Genomic DNA, 23,385 nt, shown 5'->3' with positions numbered 1-23,385 from the left:
TACCTTTTTAGGGTTACTTTTAAAGCTGTTTTAGCTTTCTTGGACCATAGATTTTCACCTGCGACGCCAAATTACAAAAGAGAATTTAATTTAAAAATTCGAAATTTCGCATGAACCCAAAGAAAATCAACAAAACGAAGTCTAAACATATAAAGAAGCATAAATTAAGCATAAATTGAGGCTGAAAATGAGATTTTGCTAAGCATACTTAGCCTCGGTATTATTCAACTTCAAATTCAAAGGGGGTATTTTTCAAAAAGAACGAAGTCATTAAGTTACTTATGAAGTGCTAAAGTTTCTTGTGTTGATTTAGATTTACAGAATTTAAGAAATATTGGCTGTGTAGAGAATTATAAACCTTAGTGTACATAATAATTGTCATTTTGATGTCTATTTTAATGGTTCGATCGATTTATAAACGGTGGCAATTTTAGCGTTGACTTCGATGTTTGCTGCGTGGAGGTCTGGCTCGATGTCATCTTCGAACTTGATGTTTGTGTCTGGTCGGAACACCAACAAATGAGACGATCCCCCAAAATGGAACATTCCAACTTCCTGCCCTTTTTCAACTGCATCTCCTTTCTTGACAGTTGTTTCAACAGTCGAAACATCAGACATGCCAAGAGCGCAGAAACACATCAATCCAATATCCTGGATTGTCTGCTTTGATCCAATAGATGCATCGAGTAGCTGTGTGCGCCATGTAGGGTTGAACGCCGCTCAACAGAAGATCTTCATCTTTGAAGTAGGGTTGTGAGAAGTAGGTACCATCCACCATTTCAATGTCATAGATGTAACCTTTGACTGGTGAATGCAATCTATGATATGTGGTGGGACTCAAGAAGCCTTGGTAAACAGTGCCATTGTAGAAAGCTGTCGCTAACGGATTTTTGTTGAGCAGGAACTCCATTGAGTAATTTTGATCTTTGATCCAGAAGCTGTCATAAGACTTGACGTTACGTGAGATTCTGAGTGGAGCCGCCTCGCACGCCGCTACAACGACCGATTTGTCCTCGTCCTCCACCGGACGGGCACCCGGCTTCAATTTGCGGACGAAGAAGTCATCGAATGAGGTGTACCCATAATGCTTTGCATCTGGATCACAAACGTAAGTATCCACGAAATCAGGCATGGCTTCAAGAGCTTTGGGGCTGAACCAATGATTCGGTTGGTCGTCCAAAACATCACAAGAGTATTTACTGAGCAAGAAGTGACCCCATTCGTTCAAAATGTCTTTGAAGATGGCATTTACTTTATCATTGAGGAAAGCAGCATGACCAGCTGATGTTGACATGGGAACGTTAAGGATAGCATTCATGGGAACAGGGATGGGTACATCTTCGTCAAATTCTGGTGCCTCGTTGACACATTGGTTGATGAGGAGGACGGCATCCTGCCAAGTGGCAACCCAGATACCTCCTTCGGGTGGGTTTTCGGATTGTTGTAGGTACATGTTGTGGAAAAACATGCAGATGGTGGAGTCGGTCGCTATGGCAACCACCAGTTTGGCGACTGAAGCATGAAGACTGAGATCTGCTAAAGCTTTCTTGAGGTTGATATGTGCCAGATGTTGCATTTCTTTGGTCACATCTTCATAGGCAGGGAAATATTTCTTCATCATGGAAAACTTTTCTGGGCTATCCTTCTTCAACTTGGCCAACTTCTTACCAAGCCAGTTGTTGATGGCTGCACGACTGTGTGGCAACCATGGGATGGCTTTGACCCTTCGGCGTCCTCGACCTCCTCCTGGCATTTTCGCTTTGTTGGTGTTCTTTTCTCCTTGCAATCGCAACTGCAACGTGTTTGAACTACGCTTCACTTATTTATGCACAGGTTGATTGATTGATTGATGATTGGATAAGTTTATTGTTTACCAATCGTGCAGACAAATTAACAAAAACTAATACACCTTAATAATTTTCTTTGTCAGTTGACTAAAGCATATATTTGTTATGATAATTATTCGAGTTTGTCTAGTCTAAAACCGCAGTTCGGGATTACGAAAAAGAGCCTGAGAATAGACATCATCAAAATAAATTGAGATATGAAAGCAATTTTGTATAAACGCCGTCAATTATCTCCTGGCAGTAAGGAAAATCTTTTGGAGTTAATTGTTGTTTATCTTACAAGGAAAATTTTTCTTTTATTAATTGAGAAAACAGCTTGTCCAGATTTTAATTTGATGAAGCAGGTGATAGACATAAGCTCTGGACAAATGTTGATTTTATGAAGAAAAAAAAACATAAAAGATACCGAAAGGGGCAGTGATCGATAAGCACATAAAGCTTGTTGGTTTTAAAAAATAGATCCTTAGTCAGAAACATGCATCAACTTTCACAAATCGTAAGAATAAATGAGAATTTCATTTCAAGCAAAAATGGCTTTGAAATCCCCCTGTAAAAGTGACCATTCTGCTTTGAGTACTCTCTACCGCTTAAAAATTTTTTAACCCCCGGACCTTATTAGGACCCCCCCCCCCACTTTTAAGAACTTTTAAGAATATTCTCAGAGCCTGATTTTAGCCTATATTTACCTTATTTTTGGGTTTTCAGAAGTAAAATTTCCAACCCCCGGCAATTAGGGTACCCCCCCCCCTTTGTTAAAATCTTGAAAATTTTCCATCCGTCCCCCGTTTATTCGACCCCACCCGTTTATTTGGAACCTAAGAGTAAGTGTCATTTGTTAAAAGTTGAAATCATACTTAAAATTTGATCATTTTCTCGAATCCGAGTTTTAATAGATTCAACTTTTTGTTTTCATAACTTTTGCGAAATTATTCAGGTGATAGCTTGTCCTTTAGGTAAACTGTACAAAATTGCATGTCTCGAATCGATCCGTTTTCTATTGATAGATGAGACCTGATCAACAAACAGAAAGACAAATCTGGTCTATTAATGAAATGGATGTTCGCTGAGCCGTGAACAAGATGCACTGTGTTAAATACATATTTTGCAATCAACATTTGCCTTCTAATTATCAGCAATTAAATCCAGATTACCGGCAGTCTATAGACCTTTCCAATATCTGATTAGACAAACTATTTTAAGTTTTGGCACCGTTTCAGGACTTTTCACAGAGGAGGATTGAGATACGATTTAGACGGCGGCTGGCTTTGTACTTGTCTCCGTTCAATTGATGGATTTTCAAAAGATATAGAGCAGAAATTGACACGCGATAGTCAATCAGAAAAGGGTTAAGATTAAAAGGCAGAAATTACAGACTTTACACCTTACTTTCATCAACATTCCTCCAAAATGAAAATAGGTAAGACAGAAGTCAAATGTCTGAGTAAGGTACTTAAATATCTCATGAAAGCTTTCTCTTTCAAAACATATTTTACACCCAAACACCCCTAACACCACAACACTCTCCCACTCAAATAGCCCTAAAACCCTTAAAATATACACAAACGTTCGTGGCTGAAAGTTTTACTCAAGATGCTGTTTTAAAAACTCGCAAGTTTGTAATTAAGTTATTCAAAAATATTCCGAATAGTTATCTAAAAAAATTTTGAAATACGGCTCGTCACATACCAGGGCTACCGCCCTTAAGGGACTTTAATCTGAGTACCTTTACCTTATCAGCCCTAATTACCCACATCGATGTTACGCACAAAACTTGATTTCTCAATTCCATTTTTAGCCCAGCTCTACTTTAGGCGTACAAACTTTCGCAAGCAGAAACTTTCGCGAGGGCGAAATATCGCAAAATTCACGACATTTACTTTCGCGAATTTAACGGAATTTTTTTTTCGCGAGCATAAACTTTCGCGAATCAAGACGTCAAAATGAGAATTTTCACATGAAAAAATGGCTTAGAGGGAAAAAAACTTCTTATAGGATTGGCTTGAAACATTTGTCGTTTGACTTATTAGTCTTTTAGCAGGCTAAAAAGTGCCATAAAAGTTACATTTTATTCAAAGTTTGAAGTTTTACAGATTTTCTATTCTGTCTAATTTTTCGCGAGCATAAACTTTCGCGAATGGCCCTTTCTAGATTTTTTAAAGACATTATTACTTTCGCGAAAAGGGCCAAAATTGCGAAAGTTTCTGTTCGCGAAAGTTTGTACGCCTAAAGTAATTCAATTCTGGGCGAGTAATTCGTCGGGCGGCCCTTACATTGCCAGCGACGAAAAAATAACACCAATAAGGGCTGGTGTAAAAAGGCCGATAAGATTTCTATTGTCTGTATGTGACGTGACGAAATTCATTTGCTTCAGGTACACGGTAATTATGTGAAAAATAAAGGGGCATATATTTTCGGTACACCACACTGGTACAAAAACATACCAACATTACACCCCCTTCTCACAGACCCATCCACTGGTAAAATTGGCTAAAAAATCGTCCCCAGTGGAAAATTATACTTTAATTTTTATCTCCACTGAAAATAATCAGATAAGCAAATCCTCACCACAAGTTACTGTGCTATTTTCCCCATCCCTATTGAATTTTATACTCCGAAAACAATGAAATTCAAATCCCCAGCCTTTAAGGGCTCTGACCAAAATATTGATTTTGGTATTTGAGCATAAAAGTTATTTTTCAGGTTTCTTTACACTTTTAACAAAGAATTGCCTTTACAAATTGCTTTCTTTTTTCAAATCCCTTAAAGGGACATAACAGTACTTGCGAAATTTGTAAACAAACTGTATGCAGCGGATACAAAATCAAAACAAATGTCACATGTCAAAATAAAAAATCAAACCAAATATGGCTAATTTTTATTGTTCAATTGTTTTACAAGTTTGTTTTGGACACGTGATTTTCATTGTTCTCTTTAATGACACGTGGTTCGCGCAATGTTTACATTTTACTACTGTAATGTCCCTTTAAAAGTAATTAATAAAATGATTGCAAAAATGACGTTATGAACTTTTAAAAGACGTTAATTATACGTTGCATCACCCTCTTTTATAAAAAGCTTAGCACTTTTTTTAATGGGTACTCTCGGGTACCTAATAGCCGGGGGGATTGGAATAAGCGGAGGGATTGAAAAAATCTCGAAACTTAATAAGCGGGGGGGGGGGGGTAGGAATAAAAATGTCTTGGGTGGAAAATTTTTGAAAAGGAGGCTAATACAGCATAATTAGGACAAAAGAGGGGAACTTTCAAAAACATTTTCCCAAAAATTAATAAGCGGGGGGTTGGAATAAGAATGTCCTGGGTGGAAAATGTTCGAAAAATTAATTAGCGGGGGGGGGGGGGCGGCGGCTATTAGGTACCCGAGAGTAATTAACCCTTTTGTTTCGAAATTATTTCAATCTGTCCGCAAAGAATTGAACTGTCGGAAAATTTTTCTAAAATGATGCATCAAAAGTAAAAGCTGTTTTTCTATGAACAATTGGGATGAAAAATAGGTCAAAAAGCACTTTTTTCAACATTTTGAGTCAAGTAAGCTATTGGAAAAAATTTCCGAAAATATATTTTTAGTTCGGTAAAAGATACACCATCTACCACAAAAGTTTTTTCAAAATATTTCTTCTTCGACCAAAATAAGCTCTTCAAAGTTGAAATACTCTTCGCCGCAAAAGTCTTCATTTTCTTCTTCATTAAATTTTTTCTCTGCGCTTCTTAAATTTTCAGACTCAAGGATAGTTGGCCTAACAGAATATGTATAACATGCCAAAGTTTTGTGAGCTACATCAGGCAGAAATTTATATTTTGTACGTGACAAATATTAAAATTCACGATGGTCAGGGCCTTAGAAACATATGGGAATATCCCCAATCCCAATCGTATTTTTGTCTGTTATTTCTAGCCCCACTCCCCAATGGCTAAAAATAATCTACCGGGTCTGTGAGAAGGGGGTCTTATATTATCTTACTCAGAATTTTCTGGCGATTCTGTAGCACTGCTGCTGTAGCACTCATTAGATAAAAAGCTAGAACTTAAACGTGTTTTTATTGAGTTTACTCTTTTTCCATCTTTAAGAAATTCCTTAATTTTTGTTTCAATTTTCATTTCTTCTCGAAATAAATTGATAACATCGTGATGAGATTTTTAGGCAAATTGATGTAATTTCCAATGTACTCAGATATTTCATATGTTTCCTCTATAATAAGTTTCAACACGTAAATTTTTGTCGAAAACTGGTTAGAATTTGGTAAAAATACCCCTTTGACAGTTTATAACAATTTTCCTTGAGAAATACAAAGTTGGAACATTTTATAGTTGAGATATAAATTTCTAATTCTAGAAAATAAAACCCAAACGTTTTCAAACTACCCACTTAAGTAAAAATATTCCTTTGTAAATCGAAAATTTAATGGTCGCTGAGAGCGCTTCCTTTATCTAATCAGAGGCAGAAAGTCCGTGCTACTTTAACGGACAATAATTTATGTAAAGCTTGAGGGCCTTGGAAATAAATTATCCATTTTTCAAAATATCTATTACGGATCGATGTTAATAAACACACAAATTCATCTCGTCAACAAACTATTCGTTCGCTATTCCCTTATTGAATTGTGGGTCGCTTTTGTGGCCCAAAATGAGGTTTTGTGTTCTTGCTTCTCCTTGTAAAGTCCTTTTAAAGGATTTGAACACTTTCTCTCAACTTAACTATATGCTTTCCCCTTCCCAATTTTGCTGACTCTCATCTTGTTCATCTTCTTGGTTCATTTGTTTATAAGAAGTACATTTTGCGCTCGAAGCCGCCTCGCTGGGCGAGCTCTCTGCAGTCACGTCTTTCGGTTCGAATGTTCGTTTAGATTTCGGTGATCGGCACTCGTTGCTCGTCGTTTGTGAGTTGTCGGTATTATATTTACGCATGAATTTTAAAGGACTCATTTTGGTGCGACGATTATCTTTGGGTGAGCAAGGTAAAGATGTTGCGGATTGGTCGTTGGAGTTGTTTTTGTTACGTATTAAGAATTTCCTGGGAATGTTGGTGAGTGTGGGCACACTACCACGCGGTTTGCTGGTCGCTTTGTTTGGAACTTTTTTGGAAAGAATCAAATTTTCAACTGTTGCGTTCAGTGAGTTCGATCGAGGTCTCCCGAATTCATCATAACGATCTGAAAAATGAATGAAATTGTTAATAGCATTTGACCATGGGCCATAATAAAGCCCTTAATAATTGGGCCTCTACATTCTAGGGAAAATTTAGCCGAAAATTCACCCTCGCAACTTTTTTAAACTTTCTTTCTTGAAATGTTACTTGCTTTATGATAAGCCAATTAGACCTAAGTGGTTAAGTGCTTCAAAAAACAAGTTACAATCTAAATAACCCTTAAAACCCACAAGAATACTCTCGGGTAATAAGTGTCCCCCTCCGCTAATTTTCCATCCAAAACGTGTGGTTTTCACACAAACGCCAGATTAAAAGTAAAACCTATCGTCGGATCGAAAAATATGTCGCGCGAAAACAAAGAAAGGACTTGATTCAATCCGTAATTCTAAATGCGGCGCAAATCTTAAAGCTTCACTTTTTATTCCTTGAGAGAGTTTAGATATTCCTTTCTTGCCCTTTGGGGACTATAAACTTAATGGTCATGCATTTATTTAGCCATCAGTATATAAAAGAATTTGAAGAAACAAAAATGTATATTTTTTAAGACTTTGGAAAGAAAAGCCAAAACAACACTTAGGCTCTCTCTTAGATGCCATTCTCATGTCGTCTTTGTGCCAAAGAAAGTAAAAAATTTCAACTTTTTGATCTACTTCAAGAAAAAGACTGATAAAAAGCCATAATTTTGAGCGAGCATTGTGACGAGATTTATCCCAAAATCACCCAAAAAAATTCCTCGTTATTAGAAAAGGTCGAGCTTTGTCCCGGGTGAGAAAAACATCCTAAGAACATTCCATTACTATTTATTCTACATTGTAAAAAATTGATCATCCCCATTGGAACTTTCTGTAATAAAATAACGTTATTTATGGTAAACATTGCGCGAACCACGTGTCATTAAAGAGAACAATTAAAATCAAGTGTACAAAACAAACTTGTAAAACAATTGAACAATGAAAATTAGCCATATTTGGTTTGATTTTTTATTTTGACATGTGACATTTGTTTTGATTTTGTATCCGCTGCATACAGTTTGTTTACAAATTTCGCAAGTAGTGTTATGTCCCTTTAAGACCATACCCTTTACCAAAAAGGATTATCCATCCCCGCTGACTTAAAATTCTGATCGGATGGTCACTGAGACAGGGGTTGAAACAGGGGCGGAAGTCGCATTTTCAATAAACCACACCTGTAACACTGTGAAGAATTTTCAACGAAATGCGTAAGGTGGGAAATGTTTCTGTTGCTATGGAGATGAAATGGAGAGGATATTTTGATGAACCGACCGGAAATTATTTCCAAAATATTTTGATGTTATTTCAAAATCAGTTGATTTGATTTTCATTGAACTCAAGCTGAAAATTTCATATGATGATAAAATTTACCCTTATTGAAGGACCTTTAAGTTTCATCACACTGTTAGAATACAAAGCAAAAAGAAATCAAGCAAATGGAATCTTTTCTAATCAATTTTTTATTATTATTTTTATTTTTTGACAAGTTCACACTTAGACACTTCGAAATTGTCGACCTCAGTCCAAGATATTGTCCAAGGATGAACACAAAAGTTCAATATTCTCAGTCTAGCATAAATTTTGTGTTCTTACTTTCAGAACTTTTATCAAAATGATATTCCCTTTTCTTTTCATTCCTACATTCATTTTTTTCAGCCAACTTTATCTTTTCTCAATAGAAAACGATATCTTATTTCAGTCCCGTTTCTTTCTTCATTTTTTTTGAAGATGAAAAGAAGTTGAAACAATTTCTCTTCTTCGATTCTTCACAAAATTATTTTATAAAGCACACGCATTTTTGACGTAAATCCTTTCTTCGTGGGTGGCTGACGTCAGCAAAATAAGAATAGAATATTGAAGACTAAAATTACGTAAGAAATTAATTTTAAGTTGTTTTTTGCAGATCTTATCGTTCAGAACATTAGGAAATAATTTGAAGAAATAATGCAACGAAATTACTGCGGAGCCTCGATTTCTAAGTTGTGATTATGTATGGGTATAGATTACCTTCTCTGCCATCTCTGGCAGTTGATAATTCTCTCTATCAGAGGCTTCAAAAGTTTTCACTTGGTATAATATAACATCCCATACCCATGTCCTTGAAAAATTGGTCTCTATGGTAGATCATAGTAGACTTTTTCCAATATTTAAATTCACAGACATAAATCAAGGGCTGTCATTTTCTGGATATCAATCATAAAAACGGAAAAAAATTGAAGCATGATCTCGAAGTCTCCTCTTATCCTTGGTGAGTAAATATGCTATCTAAATAACAGAGGAGGGGTACTAATGCCGAGATAGGGGTGTAGTACATGTACACATCGAAACAGTGGTTTAAATGTCAACTTAGGGGTGGCCACTCGACCGAGTTCATTCACCTACCCGTCACCTACAAATTCATAAAATGTTCCATAGGTGAAAATCGATGACTCACCTTCGCATAATAATTGTTCCAACAAAAGCTGAGCTTCCTTCGCTTGTTGTAACATTTCATTTTCCAACTTTTTGTGGTCCTTTGTTTTAACTTTACATTCATTGATCTCAATTTTTGGTACTTTGACCTTGGCTGGTTTGGAATTATTGGATGTCCCTTTCAACTTCATGTTAAACTTCATCATATCTCTTGACTGTAGCAGTCCTTCAACTACAAAATCAAAATAGTTCAGTCAAGAAATTCGAATTCCAACTTTTATTTCATAATCTTCATCAATCTTTTTCGTTAATTGTTATTATTCACTTTTAATATATACATATGAAGAAATCCAATTTTTGCTTTTTGTGCCGTTCTTTTCGACGACGAAAGTATAAGTTGTAAGGATTGGAGTGTGGATAACAACAAGCTAGGTTCTTCACTTATAAATAAATCATCTTCTTTTTCTATTTCTGTTCCTTTTTTTCTTCTTTTGCTGTCATTTCTTTTTTTTTGAGCTTTTGATGGCTCACGTTCTTCTTTTCGTCGAAATGAGCTTTACAAGGTTTTCTCCAGTTTCTTGACAAATAATCTCTACTCTGCTCCAGTCTCTTTCTCTCTCTCTCTGACGCTTTCTCAACTTTCTCTACTTGTTATTTTTGTGAAAGGGCTCGTCTTTCATTCAGGTCTCCTATATACTCTTCTTCTTCTTTTTCTTCTTCTTCTTCGAAACAAAACATTCTACAGCTCTAAGTATAATTTTACACTCTCCTTCATAATGAAATCTGTTTGTCTCATAAAGAAAGCCACTGCGCGAACGTTAAACATCTCACCGTTTTTTTAAGCGAGGAAGTGTGAACATGGCTATTTTGGTTCACTTTACAAACTTTGTTGTCGTCTTCCCTATGAAGAGACTTTTGGTCCAACATCTGCTCGACTTTCTTCAACAATAGACATATTAATCTTTCTTTGATGAAATTTTTAACCATTATATGAGAAAATCTCATTTATCGCTATTTGTACAAGTTTGTTTTCATAGTTTCAAATATAATTTCAGTTTTTCGAAACAAAGGGTTAGATTATCAACCTATCCCAAACACTCAGCGTCCTTATCAAGCAAAAAGGGGAGCAGACGAATGGTTTTCTTCAACGCTACTGCGTAGAGTGAACAGGGAAAAGAACACCTCTCTTTTATTCACATTTTGATTTAGAAGGTGATCATAGATAAAATATTCAGCCCAAAAGATGGTTTTTATTTGGTCTTCCAGTTTCCCTAGCACGCCTGATCACACCTTGCTTCCGTAACTGAAGATCACGCCCTTTTTAAGTACAAAATATATATGGACATAAGATTAAAAAAGTTTATTTTTGAGATCTGATGGGGGCTCTGACGAGCTAAGAACATTTTCACTTACAGAGTAATCTAAAAAGGACCATGAAAACACTGAGAATATTCTAACTAAGCGCACTGAAAAGCTTCTTCGAATTTGTTAGTTTCAATTAATTATGCCGCAGACCCACTGGAACCCCAGCCCCACTGGAAAATTTGGCAAAAATTTCGTCCCCGGTGGGAAAATACCCTATTTCAGCCCCATTGTGAAATTGACTTCGTCCCCATTCGAAATTCAATTTTCAAAAATTGTAATCCAAAACCATCCCCACTGTATTTTTTAACCCATTGGGATTTCAATATGAATTTTTATCTTCACTGAGGTTCCACTGGGCCTGTAAGATAGGGGTGTTTAATTAGAAATTGTCTGTAAGACAAGATAGATTATGTCAGAGATTGGACCTACAAAATCAGGGTTAATGAGTTTAAAGTCTAGAGTAGTTCATGGTACGTAATATGGGTATTAGATGATAATTGTTACGGCATAATATTAGGTCTCGTATAATACGCCTTAGATATTTCTTTCTGGTAATTTTTGTTGGCATTGACGATGCCCAGTGAAGTAGGCCAGGAGCAGTTGGCCATTTTGGAAAGAAAAACAAAATAAGCTACTAGGAGTTGTAAAATTTAATGAAAAATGAGGAACAAACATAATTAAACAAATTTGAAATACCCTATTTTCGAATTAAAAACATTTCCCCGTTCATTTTTTAGTCCAATAGAAACCCGGTAAAAAAGTTTCTGGTGGGAAATGATTAAACCCGGTTTAAATTAGCAGACATTTTCAACCCAGATCAAAGTGGGAGATTAATGATCTTACTCTGAGTCAAAGTAAAAAAGAAAGTACATAAATTTCTAAGAAAATCCGAAAACCAGACCTGCTACTCTTTGTGTGCTTAATTGTAGAAGGGGGGGGTGGAATAAGCAGGGATGGGTAAAAATCAACAAAATGGGGGGTCATAATTAAGTGCTACTGACCTGATTTTGCTAAAAATCCCTAGAAAAATGAAGGTTTTTGGCCAATTTTGGCACTTTGTAGCATAAAGGTCATAAAATGGGGGGGGGGTCAATATAAAGTGATATGGAGGTGATTTTCGCCTACACTTAAGCACACAAGAGTAATGCCTGGAAGTGGAAAGTTTGTCCATACCCCGGGAAATTTCAGATAAAGGTGTGTTCATCCCGATGGATTTCAAAATTTCACCGGATCACTGAGACAGGGATGTTATATAAAGATGGAGAGACGGTAACAAATACTGAAGCCCCTATCAAGTTCCAGAGACAGGGATTTCTTAAATACACGCTTTTTTTATAAGAATACACTTTATAAGAATGTCCATGATGAAAATGGCCAAAAAATTAAGAATATGCTAAGAATATCATCATCATGGAATTTTGCTACTCAAGCTAAGAATGCCATTTTCAGAGCATTTTCAATTATAAATTGCCAATTACCCCCAAGTAAGGCTCACTTCTTTCACAAAAATGCCATTTTATACTTGAGAAGTATGTACTAAATGTTAAATCTAGTCTGAATTAGGATCCTAACCTAAGAATGCTGTAAGAATATTTTAGGATGATTTTCCCAAAAAAGTTAAAAATATCCATGATGAAAATGGGTTTACACCATTCTTATAAAAAAAAGCGTACGTAGATGAAAGTCTGATCGAAGAGGGGAAAAAAAAAAAAAAAATTTGTAGAACGACAGCATTTTTGTACTGCTTGAGAAAAGGAGAAATCTTGCTTTGATTTGTATTTACGTTTAAATTAAATGACAATAAAAAAAAGCCATAAGAAACTAGCGATACGGGTAACATTAGCTTAATTAATGGTTTTCAGAGCAAATTAACCTAATCTGACATGGGATAACCCCATTAAGGATGCTACTAATTAATCAATTGATAAATAATGATTACATTCCTTAATATTTTCTCAGGAAATGATTTTGCAACGGACCGGGTCAACTTGATTACAAAATCTTTTGAACAGAAAGCGGTCTTTTTGAAACTTTCGATATCACGTTTAAGGGGAATGATTTTTTATTTGAAAATTAAGTTTAATGTCGAATTCCATAACAAGACTTTAAGTAACCCTTAACATTTGATTCTTGAAAATCTTACTTCGAGGGAAAAAGGCATCATTGCGAAGTCACGTGTGTTTAAGCCTAAGAACAGGAAAACTATACAACTTACATACATTCATTCAAATTATTTTTCAGATTCTTATTAAATAGATGTTACTGATTTTCAAAATTTTTAAAGCAGGTGGAAATGTGCAGTAATAATGACAATTGTTTATAAAACAATGTAAAATATGTAACTCAAGATGGAACCGTAAAATGACATCATCGTCGAAATGAGATCACGTCTCTTTCGGTTAATTTTTTTTCCGGGTGTCTTTTCTTCGATTCGAAAAATGTTGTTACTTTTTCGTAGGTGGAATGTCGCAAGGTTAAAAAATTAAAAAGGATGTAAATTCAGGGGGAGTAAAGTTTTTCTGAAAAATTCAACACCTCATAACACTTTTAGCCTTTCTGTGAACATTTACTTCAATTTGCATTAGCTTGATTGTCCATTCTTTCACCGAAACATTGAAACAATATTTTGTTGATGAAGTTGTGATTTCTCAAAAGTGCAAATTCATGCAATTCAGACTGTCAGCATCAGGAAACGGTATGATGGGGCGATATTCATTTTACGGACGAAATTTCAACTTCCGATAATAAACCCACTTTAGCGAAAATTTTAAAAAAATATCACAGATTGCAATATTTGAATATTTTGGTAGTATAGATAGATAGGGAGGTTTTTTGTGTGCAAGGTCAACTTAAACATGTCACAGCCATAGAAAGTATTTGAAGAAAATAAGCTCTTGATGTTATTTACCTTATTAAACGAAACGTCGAACGTCGAACAAAATCAATCGAAGGGATTTTCGAACAGTCGTCGTATTCCAAGCTAACTTTTCTAATTTTGAAGACATCTCATCTCCCATGTGTACTTGAACTTTCTGCAAACCCCTTTTTCCTTCTTTCACACCCTGTACATGGTATTTTTAGTTGAAAGAGATATGTCAAGAATTCCTCAGCCTCCGATGTTCAATTTGATTAACAGATAACAAGAAAACCCAAGGAGAGTTTTATTTCACATCTCGCTGATATAACAAAGAAAAGATAGGACACTAAGGGCACTCCTTTACTGAACAAAGCATCAGAATTCGTCATCTAGCTCTAGGTAGACTTGGATAGCAAAGCGATGCTCCGGTCAAAGTCCAATTCAAGACAACAAAAAGCAAAATGCTTGTCAAAAAACAAAAACACGAAACCGCAAATCAGGAAGAAATTCGGGTGAACCACAAACTGAAGAGCGCTGATTATTTTTTGTTGTCGTGTTGATGTTCACTTTTCGCGATCATGAATCAACATTCGAAACTAGAAGTTTCTTTCCAAATCTTCCTGGTAAGACAACATTATCTCGCCGAGAGAAAACAACGTCGTTTATCATCAAGCAATGACATCATCAGATGACGTCTTGTATCTACTTGGCAATTACCTCCTCGAAGGTCTGCAGTGAAACATGTTCCTGCAGCTTCTATGCTTTCTTTCTTGGAAAGCATGTGACGTGTGGAGTAGTGATGACGTCACAAAACGATGTTGAATACATTGCGTACTTCGATCGCGAGTACCTTCTTGTATGATAATATTTCTGAAGAACTGCATGTTCCAAAAAGAAAACGAGAAGATATATGATATATTCTTAGTTTTTCATTGACTTCCATTCCAGAGAAAAACATAAGGAATTCACCTTCTGAAAGATGACAACTTCAAGGATTACATCTTAGCCAAAGAAAACAGTAGAGCTTTTTCAGAAGATTTGGCTTGCTTGCTAAGATGTTCAGGCCTGAACAGGCCTCTTTCTCCTCATGACCAGGGCTTTCCAAGCATGACGGAACATGGCAACTTCAAAGAGAGTTTGGAAATTTGATAAAGGAGAAACGAGATTTGGACTTTAGATTCGAATGTCTCTTTAACTTGAAGAAAGTTCCTAATCTTTCACTTCCTTCGAAAAAATTTTAAACTCAAATTTTCAATAAGTCGAACAAATCTCGGTTTCACGTGCGTGTTCGAGTTATGGAGACTCCACTGTATTGCTGATAATCTGAATCTTTAAAAATCAAATTTCAAGAGCACGATTGGAGCTCCTCAAATCAAATAAGGATTGTTTTGTACATGTTAAGTAAGATTGTACAAAATATAAACGTGACACATTTTTTCAGAATATCAAACTGCACAAAGGAATTCATTCTTAAGCTAGAAAATCTGATAATCACTTCAACTTTAAACTGATTAAAAAACTCATTCAAAATGTAGATCATTCTTTCTCGAGCTTAAATGCGAAAGTTGAAAACGTGTTTGAGTGGTTTGTTGACGAAACACAGTTGCTAGGCGACAAAATAGTAACACCAGGAGCCTCTTTCGAACAATATCATAAATATCATTTTAATCATCTTGTTTATAAAAATATCATCAATCATTGTTTTGGTAATTAAAATTTTAATTACTTCGTTTTGTAGCAGTGAATCAAAGAGTTATTTGGATGAGTGGGTTCCATGTATTCAAAACATTTCGATATACACGTTTTTTTATAAGAACTTTAAACTTTATAAGAACATCGACAGCTTAAGTGTTAAGAACAAGTTAAGAACATTTTAAGGCTTTGTGGGCTCTAAAACACCCAATTTCTTAGGAAAATAGACAAAAATACTCAAAAAATGACGAAAATGAGAACATGTTAAGAACATTTTTAGGCTTAAAACTCGAAAAGTTAAAAACATCCCAAGGCTTAAATTTTTTGGATGTTCTTATAAAAAAAAAACGTGTATCGCAATAGAGCTACCACATTGATGGTTCAAAATAAGCACAGTTAGTATTTTAAAAATGATGTAAGTCTTTGAACATTTTTTAAATTTGTATTTATTTCAGTACCTAACCACCTTGTGGTCTTTTCTTGACCGAAAAAAATATCTCTAGTTTTGTTATTGTATTTTTTGACTTCTTTCTTAATTTGAATTTCGAAAAACAAATTCATATCCTTTTTCTACATTTTTCGTACGTCTAGTACTTAATCCGCTGTCATTTTCCCATAATTACGATATTAAGGATGGCAAAAAACCTTCATTTTATGTCTTTTCTCCAACAAATAAAGTGGTTTGGATGGTCACTATAGTTACCAAAGAAAGTAACTTTTGAATTAGCTCGCCTGACTCATTAAGTACCTTTAAATTGGTTTTCAGGTATTGATGTTTAATTAATTGGCTTTTTATCTGTGTGGGAAAAGTTTTCTGTGTTTATCGCTTTGATTATTGACAGGTCATTATTGATACTACTTGGCCTCGGGGAGCACTTTGTCATTGTTGACCTTTATTGTTTTACAGAAAGATTTCTAAGAACATTCTGAAACAAAAGTGAACTTTTTTTGCTAGTACGTCATGAAATTAGCCTCCGTCTCAGAACGCGGTCAGAAAATTTTGCGGATAATTTCACAGCGAAAATGCATCCACTGAAATGTGAGTAATGTATCATGATTCAAGTCGACTGACATAATTATACACATAATACATGTTACAAGTTCTGCCTACGGATTCTCAAGCTCGGCTATAAGAAAACTATTACATGTTAGTAGCAGACCCGACTGACCAATGTTATGTAGCAGGTTGAAACATGAGTTTCTGCTGGAAAGATGCAGTTTGTTTTCAAGTTAAATCTTCAAAATAAAACAAACTGTGTGGGTTTCTTTACTTCCAAACAACCTACCAATAGTTTTGGAACACTCCATAATAAAGGAAAATGGCTCTTCTTGTGGATTGGCTTTCTGATACCCCATATAAACACGATGTGACATGAAAGTGAAGAGACATGATTTGTTGGTTTTTGTTTGATTTGTTGACTCATATATCTCATGGCAAATGGGATAGCAAATGATTTTTCATGTATTGTTTGGCTCTACATATGATACCTTTAACTTTGAACACCTCCAGAATGTTGAAAAAAGTATTTTGCTGGAGATAAGTTTCAATTATAATTTTCATGGAAATTTTTAATCGACAGATTTGGCTTGGTGGCAATTTTTGTTTGGTTGATGTTTGGTATCGTGATCATTAAAAGCAATGAAATACAGTACCACACAGTCACTCTGCACATGATGCCTCCAGCCATGATTGGTATCAGAATGTTGGAAAAAAAACATTTACGAGAAATTGTTAATAGAAATTATATTGACTTATTTTTACAATTTTGGCGGTGTGGTTTAGTTGGTTGATAATGTTTACGCTGTGGGATGGTTTTCAAAAAACTGTTATATTGATTGTTGTTTGTTGGAATTGATTACCAAAAAAAAGAGAACTTTTTTTGATAAATACTTTATTTTTTTCATGAATCGAAAAAACCGTGTGGATAGTATGTCTTGTAGTAACCAACGCAGTGTCTGTTTTCAAATTTTGAAAGCTCTATACCTACTGAATTGAAAGCTCTGACTAGCTCTGTTTTTAAAACTTTGAGCCATGTTTTTTTCTTTGTTGCTATTAAAGATAGATTTTTAAATTGTCGTAATGTAAATTTATGGTAAAGTTTTAGTTTTTGAGTTTAGTTCATCAGTAGTACATACAGTAGTATTTTTTTCGGTAATCCTTTCTTGTAAATATAGTAACATTTAACCAGACTCATTTCCCTCATTATATTCGAATTTGTATCTTTTTAGGACTGATAAGTACATATTTTTAAACACCAAAACAAAGCAAACAACATGCCAGTTCTTTCTGGACAAATATATATGTGTACTTTATTGTGTGCTTTCAGTTCTATTTTAATCAACCCTCTCAACTGCTGATCTTTCAACTATCATTTAGGAGTATAAAATGGGCTTCCATAGTACCATTTTCTCTAAGTATTTTGTGCAAATTTTCAACAAAGTAGACTTCTTGACTGTCCTTGTCCCTTATGTTAAAGTTGTTCTGATGGAGGACATTGCTATTTTTGGTAGCCTTCACATATCAATAAGGAGCTTTGGTGTAAATGTTTTTTCTGATGAAATCATACTAATCTGAAACTATTAGGCCTTTATGAACTTTCTAGAACAATAATCTTGGTCCAATCTTGAGAAACACTGGAAAAATAGGTTAGCATTCCCTGCCATAATTTCACAGAATTCCTCTGCTTTCTGCTTGAAAACGCTATCGTATAGCCGAAACGAAAGTGAAACTTTGAAAACGTCCGCAAATTCGGGCCCAGTCCTCTTCCGAGACGGAGGCTAATACTGATAACGGTTTTATGTTTTGTTTTTGAGCATGTAAAATAAATGGAGGATGAGTCATCTTGAACTCTTCAGTGGTCAATGACCTTTGCGGTGGATTCTCAATTACTACCAGAACAATCTTTTCAATCCTTGCAAATAAAGTAACTGAGTTCTATTTTAAGAAAATGAGCCGTTCTCGTGACCATAAAAAGCGATAAAAATATGACATTGCAACACACATCCACTCGAAAAGTACACAATGTGATATATTACTCATCGTATGCGAAATTAAGAAAACTAATTTTCCTTGAAGAATACTGAAGAAAAGCCATCTTACCTCTGAAATAAGAAGGTAAGTCTTCCCGGGGTAGGATGCATGAAAATGTGGAAATTGCAAATCATCGTTTGTTTTAAAAATCTGTTCTGGATGTGAAGTTACTCCTCTTCTATCCTTCCAACATCCTAATGAAATGAAAAGAACTTAGTACCCAGGAATATACCACCGATCCAGGTCATAGAAAAAGAAAAGAGATCAAGTACTAAATTTTGGGAAATCCGAAAATAAGCAAGATATTCTCGAGTTCCGGCTATCAAAGATAAAAATATAGAATTCTTGAGGTCATTGAATACCTTTCTTGAAGATAATTTGTTGCTGAATTGCAAAACTTTCCAATGGAGGATACTCATTTCCAATTTCTCAATCCCAGAAGTCATCTGACATCTTTTTAATATTTTTGCTGAAAAGTGAAATAAATCGAAAGCAGAAAGAAATGTCATTTTGAAAAACTTTTCCTATGATAGCTCTTTACATTATACTGTAGAATACCTTACTGACCCTTATTACGCTTAAGCAAAATTTACGCCGGCCCTTTTACGCCAGCGACAAAAAAATAACGCCAATAAGGGCCTGTGTAAAAGAGCCAATATATATCACGAGGGAACGTAGGCTAGTAACATTTACCACACACATAGAGACCGTGATCCCGACCGTCATACTCTTTAAAGGCCCGAAAGTGCTGAAAAAAAACAACATGGAACAAAGATTTCAGCCAAATCCGACCATAAAGTCAAATGTGTAGTGTAGAAAGTTTAGAAAGTAGGTCAAGTGAAAGTGGGAAATGATTTTGATCAGTGGATGATGTTGAGTATTCATGTTATTGACCTTTGTAAACAGAGGCACATAATTCAGTGACCTGAAAGATTCATCCGAAACTTCTAAAAGCTTAGTCCCAATACAGCAATACGACTTAAAAACTTGATTCAGCTGATTCATAGGCGATATCATTGACGTGAGTGACCCATGTGAAATGCAGATACAGGGAAGGTACTGACCGAACTGTGTCAGTGCATGTCAAGTAACACACACAATTTCATTGACGTCATCATTACGAGATTAAGGAACACCTTTTCTGGCTCATTGTGGAGTTGTTCTTATGAAGTTTTATCAGATCTTTCGAATTCAAGTTTCAAAGAATTGGAGAAAAGTCACTAAACAAAATATAGATAACTCTAAGGTTGATTATAAAGATTGTTTTCTTAGCAACCCGAACAATCAATTTTGTTTAGTCTCACTTTCGTCTGGAATGCTAAGGCGTTTCTATATAAAAACAGCATGATATAATTTTGAGATAAACGAGAACCAATGCAAGGAAATGAAGATGAAATAAAAACAACAAAAGGTTGACATACAGCATCCGTAAATATTGTAAGAAAAACAATAGACAGGCAATAATAAAATTTCATAACGACAATGCAATTGTAAAGCGTCATTACATCCGACAATTAGCTTCTATTTGTCATGTTACGAAAAATAATTACTTGTTAATGATCTACATATATAAAGAAGCTTCAGTCTGCAAATAACGTCTCATTACTAGAAAACGTGAACGAACGCCTGGTCTAACGGGAACCAACACATTTGAACGAAACCCATCATCTTTACGACAACGAAAGAGGACCTGTATGAATAATCTATTACAAGATTTCATCATCAACAACCATATAAAACAAATTGCAACTGAAACATTTCAAACATTATCACCATGAATCTCATCAAGCAAATCTTAACGGATGCGAAGAAACAGAAAGCAATTGTTGTTGGAGCACAGAATAAACATCCAAAAGCCAACACTATGAATAATATTCCAACTATCGAGGTTGATGAAGTCCAAACGCTGTTTATTGATGATAAAATTTTCGAATATCAATTGATACAAAGAGCAAGAGAGGCTGAAATCATCCTCAGTGAAATTTTAACCACATGTGAGTATTATCTTACTAAAGAACTCTTTGAATATAATAGTTAATCAAGTAGAGGATCGTGCTCACAATGTTTCTCATGCTAATATTCAATCCTTCAATTTGACAAACAATTTCTTTACTTTTCAGTGTACCACGCCAAGGGTTCAAGATTGTCAGGAACTGTGGATCATTTGCTGACCAAATTGAGATTCAAACAGAATCACAACACCAGCAAACCGAAAGAAAATAACAACGTACCCAAAATACAAGTCATTGATATTGACCAAGGAAAAGAGATGCATTCGGAAGAAGGAAAGTTCGAGATGGATTACGATACTTTGATTGAACAAGCAACGCAAGCACAAATCTATTTGGAACATTTATTGAATGGGGGATGTGATGAAAACTGTAAGTATATCTTTCAGTGAAAGGTTTCCAGGATTCATTTCTAAGGAGGCTACGTGAGCTGGATTAAAAAGATGATGTCGGTTGTTAACAGATAATTAGTTTGTAGCGGAAAGTAATCAAGTTGAAAGAAAGCTTCCGAGAAAAAGAAAATGAATCATTGTTGTTGATTTTGCATTTTCTTTTCTTTTCTTTCAGGTGAATGTCCTTCAACAGAAGATGACTCATCTTCGGACGAAAGCGAAACGAAAGACGGGAAGACGTGGAGAAGGAAAGCCATCAGGTTACATCATTCACCTTCCAAACGAATCTCCCTCAAAGGAGAAGCTTACAATCTGGAACATATGTTCTGTAAACACAAGAAGCGAAAGATCTCCTCTCTTGAGTTCTCAGGTCGTGGACATAAACACCAATACAATATGAGAGATAGTATCGATGGTGTGGAGGGAACCTTCGTCTACAAAGAAGTTTGAAGTTTTTGTGTTTTTTAATGATTTTATTATCTGAATTTTGCTCAGGTAAAACTGTACATAGAAATTTAGGTAGATGTGTATAAAGATGAATTTAAATTGTGTAAATATATCCTATGAATATAAATATTTATTTTGAACAAGTTTAAAAAAAGACAAAAGAATTATCCATATAAATGCATGTGTGTTTTATTTACAAAAAAATATAAAAATCGAGTAAAGGATTAAGAATCTTCATTTTGTGCAACGATAACTAATAGTCCTGTAGAATTAATTTTGCATAACTCTAAACAAGCTGAAATTTGGTGCTTGATACTGATACCAGAAAGCCTTTTCACCCTAAATAGTCACTTTAGCCATAATTTTTCCATCGTACTTCTTGGGCATTTTTTCTAATGATTAGTCTTGCTATGTAACATATTATGTTATCGTATTACTTCGAATAAACGCCCTTTGTTTTTTTAAAACGCACCCATAGCAGGGGCGTTTATTTGAAATTAAAAGCTGAAAGGAAGAACAGTACGAAGGAAGACTTATTATATAAATGATTAGTAATTGTATTCTTTTAATATAATATTCGAATTGATTTTCACCCGTTTCAATATCTTTAAGTTGACATATTTGTAGTCTAACAGTCATGAAAAGGCTTCAATTTCTCAAGGTTCTCATTCACTTTATTAAAGTGACCTTGGTTATAAAATATTTAATAAACACCTTTTTTCAAAAACCAAAAAATTAATTAATTGATTTATGCCCGGGGTGTTTATTCGAAATTATACGGTACAGTATATAAACTATTTTGTCCCTGTTCCAGTGAAATTTCGACTTATTCTTATGAGCTGTCTAAATACAATAACTTTGTCAATAATATTTATTTTCAATTAGTAACAGATAACTTGGCAGCTTGCATCAAACGATGGGCGTTTTCACCTTCCACCTCCCAGCTCAAGCAACGTAAGGAGCCTCCTAAATCACAAACTGCTTCAGCATTTATAGGAATCACTTCTTTGGAACTCACACTTTCTCTGATCACAGACAGAGCTGGTTCATCACATACATCATTGAACACAGGAACATAAACAGCATTCTCAGTACAGACACAATTGACGTAAATTCCATAAGCTGAAGTAAATCCACCTTCTGCTTTCTTATCATTGAAGGGACAAGTCACCTCCTTGATTTCAACATTTTCCAAAAGCTCCAACTCTTTCAGGACAGAATCTCGAAATTTCAGGTCCTCTTGATAGTTCACCAAAAGTAAAGTTTTCTCATCAAGAAAGGAACACATACCATCCACGTGACCAAGCTTCTCATCATCTGCTGGAAGAATCGCAACCTGTTTGACATTAAAAATATCTTTCAGCAAAAGCTTGGCTTTAGACTTTGTGATTTTATTTAATTCAAGAAACTTGTCAGTTGTAATGATGATTTCCAGCGTTTGATTGTAAACAAAATTACCACCATCATTATAAAAATCAACTTGAGAAAAAGATGTGTGGTACTTTTCAATGATTCGGTTGAAGCTTTTTTGGAGGAGCTTTGCTTCCTTTTTCTTTAATCCACCACTGTATTGAAATTGGATGTTCTTGCCAGGACAAACTGGGCTGACATCACGAACCCATGGGTCAAGCTGTTTATCAACCAGTAAAAGATTTTCACTCGGTAACTTTGATGCTAAATAAGGCATTGCAGTTTTATCAGCTAAAATCACAATATTGTCGTGGTTTTCATTGATTACTGCTCCAGCGTATGAGATGTAAAAGTCAATCATCTTGTCCAAATATTTTCTGTAGTAACTGTCGCGTTTGGAGGGAGTAGAAAGCACAAGCAACATTTTTATGTATTTTCGTGTTAATTTTATAATTCCTGTGACAAAGAAATCAAAATACTTTATCATAAACAGCTGATTTCAAAGCAGTAACAACAAGTGATATTTTCAAGGACCCACCTGGTTAATCAGTATAATTTTAAGTTGAGATTTGAAATTGAAATGAACCCTTCTAAAAGCAGAAAACCGAAAGACATATAAAGTTTATATCTAAAATACCTTGCAATCTGTCCAAAAATTTAAATTAAAATAAACAGAGCACCAAACCAATTTTGAACGAGGCCAAGTAAAAAATGAACAAAATTCGGGATTTTTGTAAACATGGCTGATC

The 23,385-nt window shown here is 35.0% G+C and overlaps 3 protein-coding genes and 1 long non-coding RNA gene across 4 annotated transcripts in view; 1 reads left to right on the top strand and 3 right to left on the bottom strand.

The window, feature by feature from the left end:
- Positions 1 to 18,858, bottom strand: part of LOC136809713 (uncharacterized) — a 39,317-nt gene extending 20,459 nt beyond the window's left edge. The window contains exons 1-2 of the long non-coding RNA XR_010847014.1: positions 18,741 to 18,858; positions 18,448 to 18,572 (exon numbers count right to left, since the gene is read on the bottom strand). This is a non-coding gene — a long non-coding RNA (uncharacterized lncRNA). The remainder of the gene's footprint in view (positions 1 to 18,447; positions 18,573 to 18,740) is intronic.
- Positions 6,020 to 10,289, bottom strand: LOC136809712 (uncharacterized). Its single transcript, XM_067066252.1, has 2 exons — positions 9,456 to 10,289; positions 6,020 to 7,014 (listed from the first exon to the last, which is right to left on the bottom strand). The coding sequence occupies exons 1-2, from the start codon at positions 9,637 to 9,639 to the stop codon at positions 6,560 to 6,562; spliced, it is 639 nt and encodes a 212-aa protein (XP_066922353.1). The 5' UTR covers positions 9,640 to 10,289; the 3' UTR covers positions 6,020 to 6,559.
- A 501-nt stretch (positions 18,859 to 19,359) lies between the features above and the next one.
- Positions 19,360 to 21,679, top strand: LOC136809709 (uncharacterized; the record flags this gene model as incomplete). The annotated part of the gene is given in 3 exon segments (XM_067066245.1): positions 19,360 to 20,372; positions 20,499 to 20,759; positions 20,955 to 21,679. Coding segments are annotated over 3 exon segments (756 nt in total). The 5' UTR covers positions 19,360 to 20,152.
- Positions 21,437 to 23,116, bottom strand: LOC136809708 (putative agmatine deiminase). The gene has a single exon (XM_067066244.1). The coding sequence runs from the start codon at positions 23,058 to 23,060 to the stop codon at positions 22,104 to 22,106; it is 957 nt and encodes a 318-aa protein (XP_066922345.1). The 5' UTR covers positions 23,061 to 23,116; the 3' UTR covers positions 21,437 to 22,103.
- Between the last annotated feature and the right edge of the window lie 269 nt (positions 23,117 to 23,385).

Source organism: Clytia hemisphaerica, unplaced genomic scaffold (assembly GCF_902728285.1).
Source record: "Clytia hemisphaerica strain Z4C2 unplaced genomic scaffold, Clytia hemisphaerica genome assembly, whole genome shotgun sequence".
Taxonomy (NCBI): Eukaryota; Metazoa; Cnidaria; class Hydrozoa; order Leptothecata; family Clytiidae; genus Clytia; species Clytia hemisphaerica.
Note: the sequence above shows the minus strand (reverse complement) of the source record. Positions and strands in the feature narration are given on the sequence as shown.